We start from the raw sequence: 26277 nt of genomic DNA on the forward strand, positions 1-26277 counted from the left end.
TAAATGGGCAACCTGCATTGGTAAAGAAACCAATTATTCCGACTCTCCAAGTATCAGATTTTGAATAGATGTGATATTGCAAGACAGAAATGCTGCAACACCAGTGCACTTTCTGAGCAACCAGGGAGGGAAGAGACAAAACAGTCATAATATGCGTTGAACAGAGGAGTAGGTTTCAAGAAGACAATGATGAGTAGTCCCCTCATCAAGAAGAGGTGGGAATACGCATCGAAAGGGCAGTTCAAGAGTGGATCATGCAAAGCCTAACTTCTTTGGGAGAACAAATGGCAAAAAGTTAGCTCTTATATGTATAGTAAGAGTCATGGAATCTTGACTTAGTATTTGTACTCAAACATGTACTCGGTATTTGGCAACAAAAAGATTATACATATTATACAAAAGATTAACTCAACAGCAAACCTCATCATAAGCTCAACTCTGAGGTTAACTTCTCCATCTTCCTCACAAAAAACCCATTCAACTCTTGTGCACCCCACAGAAAATCGAGACAAGAGGCCAAGATCTTCAGCCATTCTGCCTGCGGTTTGTCTCTTGCAAGTAACTTTTACATGTGTTAAATGTGGAAGGGCGTATCTGAATCACACTCCATTTGTCATTCACTGACAAAACTCAAGTCAACACAAGGGTCTATCAGTTCGCAGCTCAGGGAACATGTAGCCACATTTCAGATTAAACCAAATCACCAGCATAAACCAACCTATATAATCACCAGTGACCTCCGCTCTCAGGAGCACAAGACCTCAAGTCTCTGCTGTTTGAGGAAAGAGCAATGAAATACTGGCAGAGCTCCTGGGTGTGGAAGGAGCTGCAGTACTCCCCTGCAAGCAGGACTGGTCCCTCTCACTGAGCAAGCCAGCCTTCCTCCCAGCATGGGGAGAGGAGGCTGTCTGAACACCAATACCCAGAGCAGAGCACTGGCTACGCTCTTATTTTTGAAGACTGTCAAAGTAGACATGATTTTCTGACCTACCTTCCTACTTCTCTGATTTACTCTGTGGGTTTGAGCAGACTAGAGACATCCAGCCACCAGTTGCCTACTGTGCTGCTTATCAAAGAGCAAGAGACCACCTACTGTGCTTAAATAGCTACATGGGAGGAGTCTTAGCTCATCTGCTAAAGAGGATCTCAGTATTCCCTCCCCAGTCATCTTTCAACACCTAGCTATCACATGGCTCTAAACTTCACAGATGCCCTCATTCATCAGTAAATGCAATAAATAGGCTCTTACTGAAAAAGTAGAGTACAAGATGATGTCACACATGTCACAGTAAAAGGAGCATTTTAGGAGCTGGCTTGGCCAATCAAACACCCAAATTCTGGTTATTTTTATTCCCAGGACATACACAAGCATCGAAGATGATGGGATAGATGCCTTTATGAATGCAAAGAACGAAAGCCAGGACTTATCATCCAAAAATGCACCCAAGCATTTCTCAGGCTATGCACAAGTGCAAGGTCAAAGCCACTCACCCAATGGCAAAACAGTTACCTCTGAGGTGCGGTGAAGCAGCGACTTCGCTTCAACACCACAGGATTGTTTACAAGAAGGGAAATGAAGCTCAACTTCTCCAGCTGAAGCTGTAGAGGAATTCAAGGCAGCCAGAAAGTAATTATTCAGCTGGAGTTTGGCCAGGACACTGGAGTTAGCACTGCTGTTCTCAAAGACTGTGTCAGGGGACTGTGCAGTGACCACCAGCACCGTCTGTTATCATCAACGCTGCTTCCCGCAGAACCCAGGCTCTCCTTGGAAATCTTCCATTTCTGGATTGAGCAAGCCCAGCCCCAGTCAGTTTGGGAACAACATAGGACAAGGAGGAAGGGTGAGAAGTATAACTATTAGTGTTACTTTCAAGAGCAGTAAATTTTACATGGATTAAAGGGATGAAATCTTTATATATAGCAAAAAGGATAATTATAATGAAGGCATCTGTCTAGCTGGCACCACCTACAGCCAAGACCTGCAAGCAGTAATTGTACAATAGCAACGTGATGTTTAGTGTGAGGTTTAGGACATTCTGCCAGAAAACCTAAAGTATCCAGGTTGTAAAACAGTGTAATAAGTAGGTAATCCCCAGCCTGGCGTCCAAGTTACTGCCCTAACCTGTTCCTTATGATTATAAAATGTCTCGGTGTCAGCAGGTTCACTGTGAGTCAGAGCTGAAATAATAAATGGCTTATTCTCCATCCTGATGGAGGAAATACATCACGGCTCATTGTGGCTCACTTACTGAGGCTTTTTTTTTAAACAGGAAAATGTAAAAATAACCAACTCATTCTGCCTTATTGCACTTATTTTTGATTAACAAAGCCCTTATTACAATCAAATTAGAAAAGAAAAAACAGCATGTTTTCAACATGGCCTACAAAAACAATACCTTAGGAAAAAATACAGAAGAAAAAATACTGCACAAACAGCTGAAGAACACAAAATTTGTGACAAATAGTCTCTCTGCCAAAGTGATTCCAACACTTGGCTCCTGTAAACAACAGGTTGCCTGAGCTGAGGTAAAGGTCTAGGCTCTAACCTTGAGGCACTTTTGCTCCCAAAAAGCTGTCTTTAGTCAGGTCCCAGTGTTCACAACATGCTGACAACTCAAGTGGCGTGTTTGCACACTCAAGACCTCTAGCTGTGAACTCCAGGGGAAAGATGCCATCTCTTGCTTCGCACATTGTTGGCAAGCAAACAGTGCCCTACTTCTGTCAGGTCTGCCCCAACACTACACACAAACCACACAAAACGTCCCCTTGAAAGCTGTTAAGAGACCCATGAGACACTAGCAACTCAAAAAAACTCATCCTTTACTTAGCACAGAAATATATAACAGCAGGAGTATTGTAAGCAAGGTGCAATCAGGCCTTTAAGCTTTTTGCAAACTGGATGGACAGTAACAAGTGGAAGAAAATAAGCATCTTATTTTACAGACTTAGACAAAAAGTACCGATACACTAAGATGATTATTTCAAGCTCAAATTTGGAGCACATGTATTTTTATACACACAAGAGTGGCCTACATATGTAGAATACTTAAAACAACAGAATAATATATAAAAACCAGAAAAATAAAGGAAAATCTATAAGCAAACTATTAAATTTTTAAGTAATACCCATTCTCAAAAAATAAATAAAAGTACCTAAAATAGTAGAAAATACAAATAGAGAGTATTTGCAGAAATTATTAAGGAAAAAAAAATGGGAGTGAATATCACAAACACAGCCCTCATTGTTTTCAGAGAAATATCTGTCCAAAAGGATTGCAAGTTCTATGACTCTGCATATTTGAAAGACACAGTAATTGACATTAGACTCACAAAGAACACAAAATTCTTTGAATTAAAATAACATGCTCTAAGAAAATAAAATTTCTCCAACATTTTATCGTAGGGGAAAAAAAATCCTCCCATCTTTCTGCTTTATATGTAGAACAACGAATTATAAATTAATAATTTAGACTGGAGTAGGAAAAACAAATGTTAATTCCCAGAGTACTACTGCTAATGAACTGGTAATCAATAACTAAGTTATTTATGACCAATCCTATACCAAAATTGCAGATTAAAGCATAAAATTACTTTTAGAGTGGTGTCTCTTGAATGAAATTTTTTTAAATGTACAGTTTTAACGTACAAATGAACTATTTTCACTTCTTGCATATCCTTTCTGCAGCTTCTTATGAATGCTTTGGTAGCTCAATTTTATTATGACCTTTAAAACACCAACATCCTGTGGGTAGCAGTGGCCAGGGCGCAGAGCTACAACTGCAGCAGGACAGGCATTTTCATCCTAGGCACGTTTTGCCCCACCAGAGTTTGCCTGTGAGACACTGCAGTGCTGGTTTCCACTCCATGCTGTTTTCTAGCTGAAAACCCCGAATAATTTGAGTTCTGTTCTGGTGCTATCCATCAGCCCTAATTCTTGGCAGCTACTTAAAAGGGCTAATGATCTTGCAATGGAGTCATGGGACTTTGACTCATGGTCCCAGATTCAGTTCCAGGTTCCACCACCAGTCCCCACACTGCTCCAGGCCTGTGCTCCTCCTCAGCTGCCCCACCACCACCAGCAGGGACACTGAAACCCCTCTCCTCCTGGGCCTGTCCCTAGGCTTCACACCATTCTGTGATGGTTTCTGACACATTCAAGGTGTCCCCCTTGCAATTGCTCCTCTCCATTGCCATTCAACAGAAATGCATGCCAAAATAAGTAAAAATATTGGCATGTGAACCTATGCAAGCACAACAAACCATGTCATGGTCTCCTGCAGATCAACCCACACCATCACCCCCCCACAACATGTAACCCACAGCTTCCCATGGGTATAACCTCAATCCCACAATCTGTACCCCATCCCCAACTTCGCTACTTTCACTCCTTTATCTTTAGCAGCCCCCAAATACTGCAAGCCCCAACTGAAAGGCCTCCAAACTCCACAGCATCCTTCAGCCCCTCCTAAACAATGTTCCTTGGGGCATCCGCCAGGTCCATAAAAGAGCTTGGACTGGCCAGCAAGCTGCTACCCACCAGGAAGTAAACAGGCAAACCCAAGCATGGTTACTTAACTCTTGAACCAAACCTTTTCTTTTTTATGATGTTTTATGACATCCATAATAATGAATACTCCAGTGATGAGCACAGAAGCTGGATTCGTTACTGCCTTGTGACTCATTAAGGGTTTTTTCTAAACTGAGCAAAGTTTCCATATTTTTTGGGCCACATCTCACATCAGAGCTACACTTCAAGGAAGTGTTACAAATCAAAACAACTTCGATGACAACACTACAGAGAAGAACAAAATGCTCAGCAATTGGAATGGTAAGAAACTGGGGTTTATAAATATCCCCCAGATACATTTAGAATTTTTAATCCCTTTCACACTTTGGACTTCAACCCTTAAAAATGCAGGAAGAATGGTTCATTTTAAGCTTCTGGACTTTTTAAATTTTATTTCCATTTTGGCTTGTGATGTGAACAGATATGTTCAGTGACATTACACAGCGCTGTTTCTGAAAGCAAAAGTCTGCTCTTTTCTATCCTGTACCAGTAAGAGAAAAAAAATCCTTCCTTCTGACCCAAAGATCACAGAAAAGAATATATTTATCTAAAGACAAGATTTGCAGACAGTTGTCATACCTTGTACTGAACAACAAAGTTGGAAAAAGCACACAAGCTTTGAATTACACAAGCTTTTCCTTTAACTCTTTTTATTAATTTTCTAAATGGGTATATTTACTTCCTGAAATACAACTCATAGCAAGTTATCTTTCTTATTAATCGCAGCTTCTTTTTGACATGCATTTAATTCTGTATCTTTTTCTTTTGTTCTTTTTTATTCTTTAACATTTACAATGTTAATGAAGAGTTCATGCTTCCAGGCAATGATTGTTTTTTTGAACTGATAGGAAATCCTATAAGGTCTTACGGTTGCAGATCTTCTCCATAACAAACCCTTCCATTACGTTGCAGATTACATACCTTTAAGATATTCCTTTTCTTTGTGACACATATTGTCTTCTCTTTAGAAAGTAAAACTTTCCTAACTAAGCCTCAATGACAGAAAGCAGGATTTTACAGAGGAAAAAAAACAGAAAAACGTAACAACTCATGGCACTCGTGATTTAACTCATTTCAAAGTCTTTCTCATTTCCTCTCTTGCCTTTTCTTACAAACACCACAATCAGAACACATTTGTTTGCTTTGATTTTCAAAACTCTACTACTCCCAAACACGAGAAAATGTCTCTGCAACCCTCTGAGGTTACCAGCACGTTACAGTTTTTGTTCCTATATCAAGACCATCCAGCCTTTGCAGACTTTCTAGAAAGCACAGAACTACTTGCAGTTCGGATATGCCCTACATCCGTCCTGGAAGGAGGCAGGCCCAAGACTGATGGATGTCATGGCCATCTCTGGCTCAAAGAACGTAACTCATCATATGCAACTGGGACACATCATACTGCTGTGTACCCCTGGTCTTGCTTTCAAAAGGGAAAAGGGTGACAAACCTCTTGGACCGCATATGCATGGAAGTTACGCCATTTATCTGGGAAAAAAAAACCACCTCTGCTGTGTGTGAATTGTGTGGTTGTGCTCAGTATTTAGGAGACCAGAGTTAAGGCTTCCGTGCTGGCAAGCAGGGAGTTAGGTGTGGGTTAAACCCCATGTATGGCTGTCACCTTTCTACCTCCTTGGAGGAGCATACTGTTACTATCCTAAGTGAAACCTGGGATTTCTCTACAGACTAGAAGATACTTGCTTTTTTAATCCTTCTTACAGAACCTTCTTTCCAGTCCTTTAGTGGCCACTGTGGTATGAGCAAGAAGATACTCAGATCTTGGTTTCCAAATCAGTTTGCCAAACTATAGCCTGTACAGAGAAAAACCCAGAGGTTCCTAAACTCTCAGTGTCTGGACAACATGTCAAATTGGGCCAGTCCCCTCTGGAGTCAAAACGCAAAATCTGCACATGAGCTGGAAACAACATGGTCCAAGATACCATCTTAGTCCCATGCACTTGGGACTACAGGCCTGAATCTGATGACATTATTTTGTCAACACTTGAAGTTGTCCCTTGGCCTCTTCCCTAAGCTAATGGTGTCTCAAAATTTGAGTCTAAAAAGACCTCTATGTATGGAAGGTCACAAGGGCTGCCTCCTTTCTCAGGAATTACTCTGCCTGATGAAGTTCGTCCTTGTGAACACTTAGAACAGGAACCTATTCCCCTCCACCAACTACCAATCCCACACAGACCAGCCTTCTAAGCTAAAAGCAAGACTACATAACCCTCTTCACACCCAGCTATCTTCTTTCCCTTCTACAGCTACCCAAGGGCTTTCCTTGAAACACCAACAGGTACTTCGAATCACAAAAGTCAACAAATGGATAGGAAGCACTACGCTTGAATAAAGGTTCCTTCCTAACTGGAAGGAACCTGCAGGAAGCCTCACACATTGTTCAGAAAGGGACTGTGGTGTCCACACCAACTAATCAGTTGGGGAAGCTTTGCTGCTGCAGAGGAACCTCAGAACCTTACTGTACTCTCCCACAACTGGTTCACATCAGCAGTTACACACGTGACCCCCAGGCTGCCAGTACGAGATGAAGTCAAACCTTAAACAGTAAGCAAAATCTATTTTTCTTATTGGTGTTGCCTATGTGAACATTAACACATGGTTTACACGGCAGAGAGGGAATATTCAGTAGACATATGCTTTATTCCTCACATAATAAAATTTAGTGTAGGTGGTAGTCTAGCAGATCAGCAGCACTACCAATAAACTTGGTCAGAAGTTTCTGACTATAAAAGCATTCCAGCCTCTGGGATTTTTCCTTAAATTTGGAAAGAAGTTTAATAGTTCTGTATAATTCAGTCCATGTTAAAGACATTTCTAGGAAAAGGCACATATCCCACAGCAAAGCTCATTTAACAGTCACTTACTAGCAACAAACTTAAAGCCTTTATTGGCAATTTCAATTTCTGCTGTGCATGATTCATTTATCCCTGGGATAGGCCTGAGCAAGGGATTCTCCCAGCAGAAGACAGACTAATCAAATTATTTCAAGTCAGTCAGGTATTCAAGGCCCCGATGGCAAAATCGCTTGTAATAGCAGATCTCCCAATGTTAAAGGAAAAAATATCTTCACGGGCTAAACACTGGCTTAATCAGAGCCAAGAGACAAAGCTCCTACAGTCAGAAACACATAAATGTTACCACTGTCTCATTCTCACTCCTAACCTTTCACACTGCACTAGGAAGTGGTTTTTATACATATACATAAAGGTCTTTTCCAGCCTGAACAATTCTGTGTTTCTATGACACGCACCCTCATTTCAGACACACACCAGACAGAACACGAAATTACCCTCACACACAAGGCAGCACTGCTACATTGCATGCCAGTGGCTGGCACGGAGAGGACAGATTTTTGCAAGATGCTGAAAGATCCCAGGACTGAGCAACAAACCTGAAAAAGCTTGAGGCTCTCCACCCCTCGTTCTGGGCGCATTGTATTTCGTGCGTCCATCATGTGCTGGTACTTTTACACATCATGCCTAGCTAAAGACGCCTAACCTGGTAAGCGATTTTTGGTGTCAGTTACTTCTTACCTCTGTCTCACCCTGTATGATAACTTGATAATTAAGAGGTTTGGTGCACTTTCACTCCAGCCTGGTTACTGAAGGACAGGCTGCAGCATCAGTTTTTTTGCTGAGCACCTGCACTGCACGGCACGGTAGCTAGTTGGCAATGGAAAGTACAGGAAATACCAGCTCTTGCCCCAGGAGTAGGCAGGAAACAGGGGTAAAAGATAAGCAATGATAGCAATAACTGTGCAGGTTTTTCTTTTCCTCTGCTCCTACCAACCTCTCTAAACTCCAACAGCTTTCATCCCTCTCACTTAGGAAAGCCATTCAGGCTTCTGCCTCCCCTGGTGTCCCTTCTCTACACCTGCCAATGATGTTCTTGCTCTCATCATCTTTGGAAATGGAAGTATTTCTTCTTGGCCATATAGTTTTTGATGTTGACAGCTTTTATTTCACACAGGAAGAACCTCCTGCACACCTGAAAGCTTGCCAGTCTTTCCCCCATGGCACCCTTAGCTCTAAGAGAAGGCACTGCCTCCTTTAAGAGCATCATGATGCCACCGCCACCACTGCTATTTCCTATGTTCTCAAATCCAGTGCAGAGGGCAGTCACGTGCTCCTGTTTAGACATCCCCTAATACAAGGCTGCTATTTATCAATAACTGCCTTGAGGCACAGAGCAAAGCCCAAGCTAATAGAAATCTGCTGGGATTATCTGCTGATTCACATCATGCTGCTGTTTCACATCAGCAACAGCAATGGCCAGGGAAAACTGAAGGGGAATTGAAGATGCAGCAGAGAGCATACAAAGAGTAAAGAGGAAAAAAAGGGGATGATGCAGGTATTTGAAGAGTTGGGGAATAAAGATGGAGGAAAGGCAAGAGAAATAGAGGCCCAACTTTTTTTCTTTATCTTTGACTTTTTTATTTTAAACTTGAATCCAAGGCATTAAAGAATGACTTAAAATATACACAGGCAAACAGATATTCACTATGTTTTGCTCAGTAAATAACTAACCATTGGAACCCATGGCTGCAGGATAACTGCTGGAAAAATGACTTGCAGTGATTAAAAAAGGATTAAATGGGTTTTATAAGCAACGGTATCTGTTGTTAAACATGCTAAAATAAAATTACAAGAGTTAATAATCTGTTTGCTTCAGGGCATAAACTAATCCTCATCTAAGGGTAGCAGAGATCTGCTTGCATGTCAGCTCGATATTCGGTGCAACAACTCCTCTCCATTGGCAAGCAGTCCTTGCTTTTGATTCCTGGCATTTAAAAATTGTCCCTCTCGCCTGAAAAAGAGAGCATGCTATTGCTCAAGCCTTCAACTGACCTCACATAATTAAGTGGAGTTTACCAGATGTATCAATCCCTTGAGGAGCAGGGGTGAAACTCATGAATAGAGAAGAAAACAGTTTAATTGCTCCACATTTCAGTATTCTGCTCTCAATTTCTTTAAATACAGTTGTCAGAGCACTAAAACCAAGCACATGAGTTGAAACAGTTGGAAAAATCTTAAAGACATGAACAAAGCACACAATCTATTAGTACTTTTCAGTGCAAATGGTTCATCAGCCAAATTATTTTATGAAAAAATAAGATCTTTGGGACAGCCAGCAAGGGAAGATTTTTAATATATTAGAACAGAAGAATTTACTCTGCTTGGTTATAGTTAAAGCATTATCTAATATCACAGCCTGGTTCTCAAAGATGACATAGGGTTGACATACAAACTCCTCAAGATTATGATTCTAGCCCTCTCCAAACCCAAACCCATGAAACTTAGTAACAGATTGGCTAGTCTCCCAAATAATTGCCTCTGGACAAAACACAACATGGAACGCGACACATCCAATGTGGTTATGAACTTTCAGTTCCAAGCACCAGTTTGCACTTTCTCTCAGGTAGGATGGCTGCATGCTGGGGACACTCCTCCCCTGGCTCAGGAGAACATGAGCCCCACAGAACTTATTCCACAAGCAACCTTTCCTTCCAAACTCCCAGGCTAAACCCACAAGTTCTACTGCTTTACTAATTTTTTTTATTATTATCTTTTGTTTTTAGCAGGGTGCAAATTCTAGCTGGCTCAATTTGGAAACCCAAATGCTCAACATTTGAACTGTATTTTCAAAAAAGGACTTTGCAATGGTCCTCATTAACTCACTAGCAACTCAGATCAAGCATGTCTAGAGTGCTTCTGCAAAGTTTGGCACTGACCACTCAACAGATCAGTATCAGTGCTGGAACCCCCTGTTAAACTCACAGCCAAAGCAAGAAATATAAAGTGCCTGGTAGGAAAAAAACAAAAACAAAAACACACACCCAAAAAAAATCCAAACAAGCAAAAAAAAGCACAACAACAACAAAAAAACACCTTTGAAACTTAAATTGGTTTTAGAGAGAATGCAAACATACTGTTTCAAACTACTGTATGTATATCTTCTCTCTCCTCCCCTACTGCTGAAACAGCAAAGCATGCATGGCAGATGGCATGATTCATCTGAAAATTACTCTAGCAGCACTCTATTAGCCTCTAAGGAGTAAACTAGGATAAAAATATTCTGAATGTTAACTAAAAGTAGGCAGTTGTCATGAGGAGTCGTCAGGTCAGTCTACTTGCTTAGTTTGCAGAATTTTCCTTTCAATCAGCAACAAGCACTACACATGAAGATAACATCACTTACTGGTTCTACCTAGCAGGAATTATTGCAGAAGCAAGGGAAGCAACTGGGGCACAAGAAGGATTGTTTTCCCACACATAAGTAAAAATGTATTAGCCACAGTCAGGCTAAGAGTGACAGGACATCATGTTAACAGCCTCAGCCATTTCAGGTGAGATGGGAGAGATTCGGTTTCTAGAGACCGCACATCTTAGCTAGGAGAACAACTTTCCACATGCCCAGTAGCTGAATGCAAATCTGCTCAGTGGAAAACACAGAAGACGGGACCTCAGGAAGTCTGTCCTTGCCCCAAGGTATCAGTAATTATGCCCATCAGCCGACATGGCACACAGAGTAACTTGCCAGGGAAGTGACAAAACAAATGGCTGCATCACATTCAGCGTTAGGGCAGCCTTACTAAGCAGCCTGCCTCAAAAATGCAATAAAAGCACCATGCCATGAGTCCCCCTGCTTCACACAAAAGACAAGAGTCAGCAGTGCTGCATGTCTTCTTCCAGAGAAATTAAAAACTATAGGAAGCAAGGAATTGGGTTCCCAGATGCAAGGAATGCTGAGCACTTGCTCAACGACCTATTGGAGTAGCACATGATGCCTCCAACTGAAATGCCATCACTCATTTGAAAAAAAGGAAAAAAACCACACTCTTAGGTGGTTCAGATTATGCTGACAGTAAAAAACACTACAGTGCAGCACACTGCCCCAGGACTGAGTAGTCTTGATCGCCTGGGCTCTGGGCCCCAAGCTAAAAAACTCTTTCCCAAATAAACAGTTCACAAGAACTGATTTATTTTTCTGCTCCATCAACAATAATCCTCAGTCAACAGAAGCTGAGTATTTGGTGTGCTTTAATATGCAAGTTAACCAGGTGAAGCCAGTAATGCAGTTGCCCTCATCTTTGGGGAGAAGGTGGTGAAACTGTGCTTAATGTCATCTCTTCAAAAAGGCATTTTCTACACATGTATGTGCTACCACGTCAGCCTCGTTGCATAACCAGGTTGTGCAATCATTGCACATTCATTTACATCTTCTGTTCCAGAGCTCCAGAAGTGGGAAAGAGGGATCACTGTCAAGGGAAAACGTGGATTTTGCAGGAGTGGTCTCCTTGGCCACAGGAGGATGGTCTGAAGAGAGGTCGAAGGCAGTGGGGAGGGCACCAGGACTCCTTCCCTAATGCCTCTATTGCTCACCCAGAGCAGACATTTGGAACAGAGTTTTAGTTAGAAACCTCAAAGCAAAGAATGACTTCATAGCATCAGGGGATGACTAGCGTTGGCTTGGGCTGCAAGCAGAGAAGATTATGGTTTCTCCTCTTAATGCTTATGACTATGTCATTGCCACAGAACTGTAAAGAAGAAATAGGCAAGAGCACAGTATCAGGTTTTCATAGACTGTACAAACTGGATTATTCAAGAGTGACTCAAGTTTCCTAACAAGCATGGAGAAGCCTGCATTAAGATAGCATCTCTTGATTTTTCCCAAAATCAATTGCAACAGGCTGCACTTTAAAATACTGCTCTGAACTCCCATCCTCGTTTGTATTTCAAGGCCGCATTTAGTGGATTTATCACACCTGTGCATAAGGAGGACACAAAACACAAACAGTACCAGGGACCAGACCCTAGATCAGCATTAAAACCCCACCAGCCAGAATATACACTCACATAATGCCAGGAGAGATGCTCAGCTCTCACCACAAAGGTAGACCCTCAGCCATAAAAACCTGACACCATAGTTTCAGTCAGAGGCTGCACATACTCATCAAGGAAAAAGGAGAAAAAAGCAATAAAATTAATCCCCCAAACTAAGTGAAAAGAGAAAGCTCCTGGTTCAGCCATCTCCATCTATCTCTGAGGTTTCCAAGCATCTAAAACACTGAAGTGGCTTCCAGCTCTGCCTTAACACCATCCCAATGATGGCAGGACCAAGATACCATAACAACTATAAAAAAGTAAAGCTGCTCTAAGTTAAACATTCAGCCACACTCTGGGTTTTCACATCCAAAAAAAAAAAAAAGTAAATAAATTGGGGTTTTTTTGGTATATCTTCCTCCACTATATATTTCTAGATATTAATCAAAATCTAAATATATCTGGATAGATAGAAATGTGTAGTGCATTTTTAATTATGTTTAATTTATGTAACACAATTTGATCAGATCACACATGAGGCTGCATCCTCGTCCTGAATTTCAAATAGCTTCTGGTTAGAGCTGCAGACCCATCAGCTCAGCTCAAAGAAGCATGGCAAGCATAGGAGCAGCTGCAAATATATGAGCCTGACCTGGCTCTGACAATTTAACCTTCCTTAAGACCACATCGTTTTAAAAAATTAGTAGTAATAATAATCAATCTAAAAATAATGAGTAGTAATAATAATGAATTCAATCAATAAACATTATTTACCTTAAAACAACACTTCGTAGAATCATGAAATGGTTTGGGATGGAAGGGACCTTAAAAATAATCATGTTCCAACCCTACCACCCCAGGCAGGAACACTTTCCACTAGACCAGGCCAAAGTCCCTGGCCTTGAATACTCCCAGGGACAGGACATCCACAACTTCTCTGGGCAAACTGTGCCAGTGCTTCACCACCCTAACAGTAAAAAATTTCTTCCTAATATCTAATCTAAATCTACTCTCTTTCAGTTTAAATCTTGCATGTTAGCACAAGCATTGCTGTCCTCACCTAAACCTCCAGAGACATTGAAAGATCTTACTGAGGAGCAAAGGCAGCAGCATGGTATCCTCTGGAGTGGGAAAGGGATGTACCTTAACTGATCTAAGTAGTGAGAAATCTATTCAGTGAATCACTACAAACTTCTCTGGTAACTGCAAAGAGGAAATATAATTACTTTCCCTGACCTCCTCTTCACACCTGAGCAGTAAGCAGAAAAGTACCCACAAACAGGCCTGGGAGACGGAAGCGTTTCAGCAGGACGCAACTGGTGGGCTCTGCTCCTGGCGAGGCAGCTGCCAGGTCACGGCTCAAACACTCCCTGAAATCTGCACAGCAGCACCCTGCCAGCACTGGGGCAGAAGCCAGGCTCCAAGCTTCCCCATGCAGCCTTGTGCTCATGCCTCTCTACACCTTCCAAAGCTGGCACCCGTGAGGACGGCGGCCAGGGGCACTTGGGAGCAGCCCTCAGCCCCACAGTGCTCAGACACTGGAGCCTCGTAGGGCAGTCCTGCAGGGGAACGGTGTGAAGGGGCAAGGAAAGAAGAGAAGATCTAACCAAACACTTACAAATTACACCTGCTAATTGTGGCTTCCCAGGCGTACACAACAACAGCACATAGAATCCCTCTTGCCTCAGAGCACCACCATGATGCCTTAAGAGAGCCAGGTTTTCTGGGAGAAGAGGTTGGGGGGTGGCAAATAATTACATTGAACTTGAAGGTTCAGATTTAAAGAGAATATTTTTGGAAAGAGAAATCAACACGTTTAACAGTGAGCAGGAGCACAGCGTACATAATCCTTTCACATCGTGACAGCATAGAACTGCGGAGGCCTGCTATGAAGCATGTCTGAATAACAGCATCTTCATTTTTTGAATATCTAATTAGGAGTTTCTATATATTGCAAAGCATTGCTATAAGATATAATTTAGTTGGCAAACACTAAAGATCTCAGTCTGTAAGTATGCTTTAGGCAATCAAAATTCAAATCTGGATATATACCCAAGATATGTATGGTACCGGTAGTTTTTTTTTTTTTTAAATTCTAACAATTACAATCAAATTAGCAGATTAACTCATATCAGTTTTAAGCAAATGCAAGCTACAGGCAAATGAGCCTACACCACCACCACAACAGTATATTTTTGGATTGTTAGTATCCTTACTCCCATTAGTGACTTCACATATATTTAACACATATTAAAGGGCAGTAAAAATCTAAGGCGGCTACGGATGCCAGAACTTAGCACCGACTTAAAACTCACATGTGCCAAAAAACCACTTGCAACTGTGCTAATTCCCACTGTGGGAACTGAAAGGCAGATTCGTGTAACACAATGGGCAACAAATCCATTCCTTTAATTTCAGTCGCCAAATTTTAATTAATTTTCATCCAGGCAAACACCAAGCATTTCTGCTGATCTTGCAGGATGTAAGCTCATTTGCACAATAAATGCGGTTTAACAAGTCACCACATTTATAGCAAGTTGCTTCAGTCTTATCTAACTGCACAGTTTGAAAAGTCAGTGATGGGTAAGTGAAACCCCACCCACGTCCCAGTTTCAGGAGTTAAGCACAAGAAAACTGAAGGAGTTGCCACCTTGCCACGGCAAGTGAGACCGCCAACAGTATATTGACAGAGTCCCCATTCTGAATTATGTGTACACCCCTTATGCAGGAAGGGAAAAAAGCACGCACTTCACACTTCTGAGTTTCTCCTACAAAATTAATGGCCATACTCCAACGCCCCAGAGCTCCCCTTTAAAAAAAAAAAAAAAAAAAAGCAAAAGCAACGACCCTCCTTTGCTGTATAAATTCCAATAGGTCACATATAGACTAAAGGGCCCAATGTCCTGCCTATGCTGGGGGGCACAAAGCAGAGACCATCAGCAGGGGGTTCTGCCAGCAGAATTGGCAAGTGGGGCTGCCCAGGAGCTGCTGCCCATCCACACAGGGCCAGCTCCAGCATGGAAATTTACAACCACCTCCAGGTGAGCAGGAGTGGTGTAGGGCTCTCCCAGATACAGCACTTTTGCTCACTTGTCACCCTCTTCTGCAGCATCAACAGAGGAATGAGAGCGGCACCAATACTGCTTGGCTACGGAAGTTGCAGGTCAGCCTCACCAGCAAGCAGCCGCCTCTGCATCTCCTGCCTCATACACTTTCAACTTTCCCCAGAACCACAGTTTCCATGGACAGCACAAAGGCTGCTCACACGTATCACTCCGACATGTATATACACCGCTCATTTCATTAAAAAAAGGTTTTAATTTCCTCATTTCCGTGCATGATAAAAACCTCATTCTGGTAGCAACTGAATTAAAGGAGGGGCATCTGTAACATTTTCTAAGAGAGACACCAGCATGCAACAAGCAGAGTGCAGCCCACTTCATCATTTCACATCCTGGTGCAGAAGCAGCAAGGAGGCCTGGCACTAAGTGGCCTCTGAGAAAGATACCAAAAAATAATTAAGATGCTAATAAAATAAGAATTCTTGCATATTACAGAGCACAGCTAGAAGATATCACTTAGCCAGCAAATATTATGGTTAAAGGCACCTCTGCTTGCAAGCACTTTTCTAGTAATCAGTCCAAATTTAAATCTGAATATGTACTATTTCAGAGACTATGACCCCAGTACAGTCTCTCAAGTATGCATGTGCCAGGCCCCAGAATCTACACTCTGTAGACCTATGTAGCAACAGCCTTGACAAAACTAACAAGGAGTCCCACATGCTCACACCAACATAAGCCTACATTGCACACACCAGTAAAGCACTTGGAGAAACATGGGCTACTTAGAAATGCAGTCACAGCCATCCCTGGCATGCTGTCTTAAAGCAGCAACAAGACTGAATGCACTTCCAGCTGCATGGATTCCTAGCATCCCCATAAACTGGGTTTCTAAGACTAGAGTAAGAGAAGACTTGTACCTTTAACTAACTCTGCAGTAAGACATATTTTCAGACAGAACTGTAACATCATTGATACTGTGCAGTGATGCAAGATGCCTTTAACAACGCAGTAAGTTGTCCAAGCAAACCGAGTGCTGCCCTCCACTCCTCCAGCAATTCCTAATCTCTGTCTGATGCAGCAGCTGTAAGAGTCCCAGGAGGTTTTGAGTGACTATATTTTTAAAGCTAGAGCCACTTCTGGTCCCATGTACCACAAAACAAAGCATTGCTAAGCCTTCACCATTCATTACAGAAGTGCTTCAAAACTCATCACATGTGCCTCCTTAGGTATCATTTTAAGCAATCTAGTAAAGACCGGTACCCACTACTGAAACCCAGAACAAGCATGAGGCTTAATGAAGTTCTTAGAAAATAAAAATCAATCCAGTAAAAGCATCTTAGTTCTTATTCCTTCTCCGTTAGGAAAGGAGACCAACCAAGAAACCTCATGCTGCTGCACTGCTCACTTCAGACATCTGCATATCACAAACTACAGCGCAGGAATGATGCACCTTTGTTTGATGAACACACATGATTAATGTTTACTGAGTAGATTTAGAAATAATACTTAAATGTGAATAGCACTTATCGGCACAGATCAATTCAATTCATGCTGAAGCTCTCTATGGAACAGCAGAGATGCTGTTCTTCAAAATGTGACTCTTTCCAGTGCACTTAATTTCTGAAGTGCAACCTATATCACCAAGAGCAGTGTTTCCCCAATACTTAAGACCCATTTTAGCAACCAGAATGACAAACAAAATGCTACAAAATTCATTAAAATATTAGTATGCACTACCATATGCTTAAATATGACTAGCTGCAGCCAGCATCAGTGATTTGAAGTTCCTTCCTCACAAGAGCTGACAATTAAGTAAATATATCCATCTTTTACATATTTCTGAAAGAGGAAAACAATAAACTATTCATCAGGTTATCTTTACTATGTCTTACTTTATTATTCATTACTCAAGGTTATTAAAAACATTTCCATTAGAAATCCTTGTTTCATATATGAACTTTTTCCCAAAACAGAAGGGGTTGAGGGTTGAATCTCTCTAGCCACAGCCCTACATATTTCACAAATGTGTGGCTGCAAAATCTGCATTTTTATTCCAGAAGCCAAGCACTTATTCTACAAAATGATTCTCCAGTTGGGTAAACAGAGACACACGAATTTAGGCAGCATCATGCTTTGGAAATCGAAAAGATCTCAGCAGACAACTCAATACTACATAATTTCTGGAGCCTTATTGAAAAACCCAAACCACCAAAAGTATTTCCTATATTATTGTTGACCATTGTATTAAAAAGAAAAAAGGAAAAAGAGAAAAAGAAAACAATCTCACATACCTTATCCAAACATCTTTATCTCCTTGCACCATACTGCTTCCCCTTTCCATCACAGGCAGCAAAAAGCTCCAGTTCCCCAAATGACCAACTTCACCAACAACTTGTAAAACCATGTGATAGGAAAATAATGATAATAAGGAGGCAGCTGAGCGTGCCATAAAAAATACGGCAGCAGAGAGCAGTTAGCTCGTCTTTGTAGTGAAGTTCTTTAAAGTCAGGCACTTCGGGAAAATTTAGTTCATTATGTCAGTATACAAAGCCACTCACACATTTTGTTTTGTTGTTTAGTCTTACCTATAATCTGTTGGGGTCCCTCCCCTGCCATGTAGCCCTGGGAGAGGGGCCCTGAGGGCACAGACACCGGGTTTCCCTGCCCCTGCTCAGCCTCGTTCCCATTGGTTGGTTTGTGTTCCCTGCGCGGGCAGAAGGACCCTTGGTCCCATGACTGGAACAGTTCCTCGGCAGAGCCCCGGCCATGAGGCTGGAGAAATAAACATCTCTCTGAAACAGCTAGCAAGAATCTGTCTGTCCGTATATATTTCCTTTCCACGGGACTCCTGGTTTGATATATGCGTGTTGCAGTATCCCCACTGCAACATAACGGTGGAGAATTGTGAGTAGAACGATCCCCGATCCCTAAGTGACTGATTTGTGTGAGTAAACCCTGGAAACTTTGGATTCCTCTTCTTGGTTTTGCTTTGCTATTCCATATCTAAACTATGGAGGAACCGTGGGAAGACTGTTGGCTCTCAGAGCCGCATATGGACATTTATCTTAAACTTAAAATGATTCTTGAACAACGATTTGTAAATTTTAGCTTGATTCAAGCTCAAAAAGAACTGAAACACTTCCTGGCATGGTTGTTTAAGAACTTTTTCTATGTTTCTTGGGATTTAATTCTTACCAAGGGCTTTTGGAAAACCGTTTGGACACAGTTAATACTGGAGTCAAAATATATGCCGATGGAAGAATATTTTCGTGAATATTATTTAATTACCGAGACTGTTGAGCAATGTCAGCTGTGTCCTGGCGAAGGGAAGCCTGGTGCAGGGACCATGCGGCCCAGGCCACGTGCACCGAGCGCTCTGCAAGCAGCAGCGAGGCAGTTCCCGCATGCGGGTGGAGCCATGCGAGCCGCAGTGTCGGTGGCAGAGCGAGGAGCAGCAGGACCCGGCGGTGCCCGCCCGGCCCCGCGCAGCGCGTGGTGGAGCGAGCCCCGTGAACGCCCGACTGAGAGGGGCGGCGCGCGGGCGGCGGCTGGCGGCGATGGCGGTGGAACGGAGCCGTGCCCAGCCGAGACGCGCGCTGGAGCGGGGCGCGGGGGAGTCGTCGCTCGGGGGCGCGGCCGAGATGTGGGTGCAGCGCCTGGCAGCGGCAGCGAAGCTGCGACCAGAGGAGGCGACGCACGGAGAACTGAGCGGCACGGCCCGGCCCGGACCGCGCAGCCCCGAACGCGACCCCGGGAAGAGCGCGCAGGCACGAGCAGCCCCGACAATTCCAACACGGGAGCGACCGAAAGAGAGAGCAAAGACGCAGCGAGACAGAAAACAGCAGCCACTCGGAAAAAGGAAAAGATCATAGTAACTAAGATCTTAGGGATAGTAAAATGGTATAATGTTAAGCAAAATTATGGTTTTATAACAAGGTGTGACAACCAGCAAGACATATTCGTGCATAGAACTGCTATTAAAAAGAATAACCCTGAAAAATGCATCCCAAGCTTGGGAGATGGAGAGGTGGTGGAATTCAAAATTATACAAGGTAGAAAAGGGTTACAAGCATCACAGGTCACTGGGCCTGATGGTGTTCCTGTAAAAGGCAGTATATATGCAAAAAATCGTAGTTATGTTAGACAGTATCTCCATTGTAAGCCCCCCCTACAGTCTCCCTTTCCTAATCCCACCTTTCCCTTTTACCCTATGTCCTATTACCCCCAGTGTATTCCCAATCCGTTTTTTCATCCATGGTTTCCCTCACAAAACCATGCTTTTGCCAATTGTTTCCCCAAAAATCCCTTTCCAATGCCGAGTGGGGGATGAAAAGGGGGAGGGAAGAAGTTAAACCCTCTCCTGCCTCAGTTTCCCCACAAAGCATGCTCAGAGAGTTCTGTCTCCCTTCTGTCAGCCCTAAGATGTTCCACAGAATCTGTTTGGACATTTAAAGACTCAGGAGGGTGGCTTGTTTTGTTTTGAAACTGTTCTTGTTATGTTTATCCAGTTGTTTTCATTCTCCTTTTATTAAAATAAAACGGGTGAGGTGTTGGGGTCCCTCCCCTGCCATGTAGCCCTGGGAGAGGGGCCCTGAGGGCACAGACACCGGGTTTCCCTGCCCCTGCTCAGCCTCGTTCCCATTGGTTGGTTTGTGTTCCCTGCGCGGGCAGAAGGACCCTTGGTCCCATGACTGGAACAGTTCCTCGGCAGAGCCCCGGCCATGCAGCTGGAGAAATAAACATCTCTCTGAAACAGCTAGCAAGAATCTGTCTGTCCGTATATATTTCCTTTCCACGGGACTCCTGGTTTGATATATGCATGTTGCAGTATCCCCACTGCAACAATAATCATGCGAGTAGCTGAACAGATACCACAGCAAATAGAAAATGGGCAAAGAAAATTAAGATAAAATTAAAACATAATTCAAGGCCCTGATGGGAAGCTCAAAACCACTGACACAGCTTCGCCATGAGTTATTCAGGCACAGGTGAGGAGAGCACCTTGCACCTGCAAAGATTAAGCTGAACTTTCACACCTGAAACTAAGCAAAATGCAAGGTGACTCACAGACAACGTAGACTGCTACAAGATGCATTTTGGTGGCAGTGAGCAGGTATGCAAGACACTAAATAGTTTTCTCACAACAGGGTGGGTTGAAGCCAGGTGTCATGGCAGAGCAGACTCTACTGCAGCTCTTGAGGTTATCTGCCACATGTAAAAAGGTATGACTGTACAGCATTTACCCTGACAGAATCCACAGACAGAAAGCCAAACACACACACTTCTACCTGCATATGCATGTGTGTGTGCTGTATGAAAGTGTAACATAATGCATGATGCTGGGGGTCCACAAATCACCTGGGGAAGCATCTTAAGGGACAGAGGTAAATGCCCACAGGTATGTAACCAGTACTGAGGGAATACACACTCTGAGTTAAAGGCGATCTTCAATTGAGATCTTTCCATCTAAAAAAAAAGTTAAAAAAATGCATAATAGAAACCTCACAAAGATGATCTTTAAGACCCCTTCCAATCCAAACTGTTTCATGATTCTGTGATTCTATATACTCATTCCACTTTAAATAAATAATTTAAATTTCCACAACTTAAACTGTTCGCTGATCTAGATTCAAAAGCTTTAAACAACTTCTGTGAAGATTATTCTTGATTTTTCAGTCCTTCTAATATTTTTTACTACCTGTGATTTTCAAACCAAATACAACAGAATCAGAACAACCCAGAATTTCATTTCAGGCATGGAGACCGATTCATTACAAAATAGTGCTGACCACAGAGAACTCCTATGATAAGGCCACCCAAAGCACCTGTCCTATGCCTGTTTTGTCCTCAGGCTTTCAGGCTTACATCCATTCATCCTTCTCCAGCTAGATATCTATTCTCATTCCTTCTACAATGGTAGCAAGTAAATTTAGGCGAACAAGTTTCCTTGGGACTAGAAGTCCAGGAGGTATATGTGCCCATGGGACCTTAACACTTGCCACTAAGAAAAATCAACAACACATCCACCTCCAGATGAGTAACACCAAAACTCCATGTCTCCTGTTCAAGAAAGTTACAGGGTTTTATTTGAACCCATTTTCAAAAGCAGACTGAAAGGATGAGACCATTCAAGGAAGCTTAACTGTGACAGCTCCTTTACAATAAATCTCAACACTTGCCATAACGCAAAGACATCATGAAATATGCACATCACAGAGATGTTTTCTATTTTATATATGATGATTAGCCAAAAAGCAATCATATTTGTGTCAAAAAATTGTTATCTACAGCTGCGGTGGAGTTCTTGTCTCTTCTGTCTTAAGCCTTGTGTCTTCCACTATCACAGGTAAGGAAAAATGTTGCTTTTACTTGACTGCTATACTACGAGAGAAGTTTCATTCTTCCCTGCAACCTTCACAACAATTTGTTATCTCTGAAGCAGATCTTGTTCTTGCTTCGACTTTCTCTGAGCAACACCGGTCACTATCAGCACTCATTCACAACCAACAATGCAGCAAGTCTGGCAGAGCACATCCCAAGGGCTTCTTTCAAGGCAGCCACCCCATGGGGGGTCATGGGGACTTTGCTCCCTTAGAGTTCAACACAGTATTTGTTCATAAAGCAGAGTTTGTGACAAGAAAGTCTGGAATAAACTACTATGTATGTATAACTGAGAACAATTTTATCTACTTAAATAATTTTATGTTACTGATAATTTAATGTTAATACCTTTGGCTTATACCCTTATTTTACAAGCCATTTTTATTTTACTGTTTTTATTCAGAAGAGCTTGCATGCCGTTTTGAGCTCCTAACAGATAATGCTGACACCTCTGAACTTTCTTCAGTGAAAAATGAAAAAGCAGCTCGACATCACATATTAAATCAGGGCAGTACATATTCACAAGCATTAGAGCAGTTAGCCCTCAACTTCTGGCTGAGAAACACAGCCTTGCCACTATGCAGAAAGTGCACGTTCTTTTTCAGTTCTTGTGTGTTTCATACACTTTGTGAAGAATCTGAAAGGTGCTTTATTGCACTTGTAAACCCCAACAAGACCAAGTGTCTCGAAGTTTTACTTAAGGGGAAAAAAAATTACCCCCTGTTTCTCAGCCTGCGTCAGCAGTGCCGAATGTACTCCCAAACCCTAAGCCAGTGCCAGGCTCTGAGGCGAACCCACACTGCCTCTGTCAGCAGAAAAGTCGGTCGCTAATCTGTGCTCATCTCTGGAGCGATGTTCCTCCTCTGCGGGGCCCTCGGCTGACTCAGGCTTCGCTCCCAGCCCTACGCCTGCACCTACAGCAGGTCCCCAGACCACGGGCAAACCAACAGCTCCCAATCTGGAAAAAAATAAAAGTAATCTTACTCAAGCTGAGCCGCGGAGAATCGGTGATAAACAAGGCAAACGGGCTGCACGCCTCAGCCGGGTCAGCTACAGGGTTGACACCCAGTGGCTGCTCTAACTAAACTTGAAAGTGTGCTTAAGAAACTCTGCTCTTCCTTGGCTCAAGCCAAGGTAAAACCTGCAAGCCTGCTACTTCCAGAGCAGCGCGGCAGTTATGCAGCCAAAGGGACGGGGGCAACACGTGCCTGATGCACAACACAGTGACTGTTTAATTATGGAAGGAGAGTACATGTGTATTCACCCACCGGCAGTGGCAGGGTATGCACTGCACTCTACCAGAGAGTACTGCAGCCAAAAAATACACCAGTAGCGGTTCTTCCTGTCACAGCAGAGGTATGTGGGCATAGGATGTGCTCAATCTGTTAGAGGGAGGTGTGCGAGACTTCTTCCTTGCTGAAGCACCACAGGACGAGCAGTAATAAAATAGGAAGCACCTAGTAAGTTACACAGTTTTCTTATTTCAGCGTTTCTTATTTGCTCGCTTGAATTTGGGAGCTCTTTAATTTTATTTTGGTTTGTTTGGATTTTAGTTCCCTTCTTCTCATTCTGAAAAGGCACTTAAGGAGACTAAAATACCACTGGAAAAAAACCCAGCATTTTCAAGTGACAAGTTACCTTATTTAAAAGTTGTCAGCTATCAGTCACTTACTTCACTCCTATTGAAATTTTTCATGACAGATGGCTTCAGACAATTATCCTTTAAATTTTTTAGTCCAACACATCAATAGAAACTTACAAACTACTGCTAAAAGCCCTAAAAGCTTTCAGCTGAAAATGCGTTACAGATTAATCTGCATTTCCTTAGCAGGATATTGCCTACCTCTAGGAAAACAGAAATTTACAAAAATCCGATGTAACAAACATTCCTAGCGGTACAATTAAAAATACATAAATACAGGATTTAGGTTTACACTTAAAAAAAAAAAAAAAGAAAAAGACAGATAATACAAATACTAGAAAGCGAAGCAAATACTTTGACTGGCCCTAACTAGAACTAAGTCCCGAACACACCACAGCGCGCCGATGCCGCGCTAGGTGCGCGCACCGCACACATTTATTGCCATCATTTAATCCCTCACAGGGCGGAGGAGGCTCTGCCTGCACGCTGATGGCACAAGCTCTTTCTGACAATGCTCTCACGCAACAGTGTCACGAAACCCGGCGGAGCCTTCGCCGCGCACGGGGACACGGGTGGGTGACACTTTCTGGACAAAGGCCTCGGAGAGAGAGAATTTATTCGCAGCAGCGCTAAGCCTTTATCACCCACGGGGATGCAAAGCTGGAGGGTACCATGGGCCTGGCGCTGCCACCCCGGCCACACAGCCCCAAGCGCAGCTTCGCCTGGCTCGCCCCGCAGCTGTCTGGGAGGCAGCCGGTGCCCGCGGGTCCCCCGGGACCAAGCGAGCGGATGCCCCGGGCGCTGGGGTGGCAGCGCCGCAGCCGATCCCACCGCGGGGCTCCGGGCAGCACCGGCTGCGGCTGCCGCAGGCGTGGGGCTGAGCACAAATCCCGGCCGCCAACAGGTTGCTCCCACCGCTCCGGTGAGCCGGCAGGGACTGCGCTGCGGGAGGCAGGGAACGAGGGAGCTCCGTCCCACAACGTAACACGAGAAAGACGCTCCCGCAACTCAAGTTTAACAAAGCCATCAGGACAAATACTGCGGCTTACTCATTAAACACACCGTATTTCTGCAACCCTTGTTCTGCCTCCGCTCTTTCCCCACCCCTGTTTGCCTCTGTCCCCGCTCCGCCGCCCGACGGCAAAGCCCCGCCGCGCCGGGGCGGACGGCGGCACGGACCACCCCCGTTCCCAGCCCAGGTCCGGGCAGCGCCGGGGCCGCGTCGGAGCTCCCGCGGTACTCCCGCGGCACTCCCAGCACACGGGTGCTAACCCCGGGCCCCGCCGGACGCCCCGTAGGAGCAAGAGGCCGCGGCGCTCCCGCCGGCTTTGCCCAGGGACGGCGCCGTGACACCGCGTGAACTTTTGCTTTCGGCGGGGCAGGGCTGGGGGGGCGGAGAGCGGGGGGGCGGCCCCGGTTCCTCCAGCGCCCCACCGGCGGGAGGGCTAGAACGCTTTTCTGCCTTAGAGGTTCTCCCTTTGGAAAGGTGAAAAAAAGTAGAAATGTGAGGTTAAACTGCAAGCGCGGAGCCGGAGCACTGCAGGCTGCGCGGCGGGCATCATGCAGCCGGGGAGGGTGGCGTGGCCAGCCGCCTGCAGCGCCGCGGCTCCTGCCCGGGGGCGGCGGAGCCTCCCGGGACCCCGCTCCGACGGGGCGTCCCCGACCACCCGCCTCTTACCTTCCAGCCGGCTGAGCTGTTGCTGTCGCCCTTATCCTTGAAGTAGGGGACGCTCTTGACCATCCACTCGTAGATCTGGGAGAGGGTGAGCCGCTTCTCGGGGGAGCTCTCGATGGCCTTGGTGATGAGGTCCGCGTAGGACAGGTTGCCCCACGCGTTGCGCCGCGACGAGCTGCTCTTGCGGGGCTGCCCGGCCACGGGGCCCGGTGACAGACCGGCCACAGGGGGCGGCACCGGCGGCACCGGCGGCGGTCCCGGCGGGTGGAGGCGGCAGCCGGCCTCGGGCGCCGGGAAGTCCCCGCAGCGGCAGGCGGCAGCCTCCGGGGGGGCGGCGGCGGGGGGCAGCGGCGCGAAGTCCTCGCTCTCCTCTAGCAGGCTGAGGTTGCTGATGAAGTCGGTGCTCAGCGCTCCCGAGGCAGCGGCCCCGGCCCCGGCCGCGGCTCCGGCCGCCCCATCGGGCTGCCCGCCGCACGACGGCGCCGGGCTGGAGGTGGCCGAGCTGGGGGGGTTGAACTCCGGCCGCGGCAGAGGCCAGGTGCAGGAGCGGGGCCGCGGCAGCGGCTCGAAGTCGGGGTCGATGTCCACCAGCTGCGGTGCTTCGGCCATGGCGGGGCCGGGGCGGGAGCGCGGCGGCGGCGGCGGCGGCGGCGGCGGCGGCAGCAGTGGGGCGGCTTGGGCTCAGCGCCGCCGCCCCATGCAGGCTCCGGGCGCGGATCGGCGCGGCCCCGACGGCGCGACCACTACCTCTCCTGGCCCCGCTGCCCTAAACCTCCGGCCTGACCTCCCGGCCCCGCCGCCCTAAACCCTGCCCCTGCCCGGCTCCTGGATCCCTGCCCTCCGCGCGGCAACTGCAACAGCAGCCACCCGGCCGCCCGGCGCGCACCGACTGGAGCGACCGCCCCGCGCGGGCCCGCCTCCAGCCTCCCTCCTCCTCCTCCTCCTCCTCCCGGTGGGGAGGGACGGCCCGCGCCGCGCCAATGGCAGCGCCGCGCCGCCGCCCGCCTCCCGCCGCGGGGCCGGTTTGGCAGGAGGGTGCCGGTGCCCCCGTGCTGCTTCTGGGTGGTTTTTGTTTCCCGGCGGCGCAGCGGGGAGAGAAGCGGCGA

At 45.2% G+C, this 26277-nt stretch overlaps 1 protein-coding gene across 1 annotated transcript in view; it reads right to left on the minus strand.

Annotated features, from left to right (window-relative positions):
- The window catches only part of FOXO1 (forkhead box O1), a 64964-nt gene extending 38902 nt beyond the window's left edge, over window positions 1-26062 (minus strand). Inside the window, exon 1 of the mRNA XM_048295186.1 lies at window positions 25175-26062. Within this exon, the coding sequence (XP_048151143.1) occupies window positions 25175-25780 (606 nt within the window). The 5' untranslated portion in view covers window positions 25781-26062. The remainder of the gene's footprint in view (window positions 1-25174) is intronic.
- Window positions 26063-26277: the final 215 nt, after the last annotated feature.

This window comes from Corvus hawaiiensis, chromosome 2, assembly GCF_020740725.1.
Source record: "Corvus hawaiiensis isolate bCorHaw1 chromosome 2, bCorHaw1.pri.cur, whole genome shotgun sequence".
Lineage (NCBI taxonomy): Eukaryota > Metazoa > Chordata > Aves > Passeriformes > Corvidae > Corvus > Corvus hawaiiensis.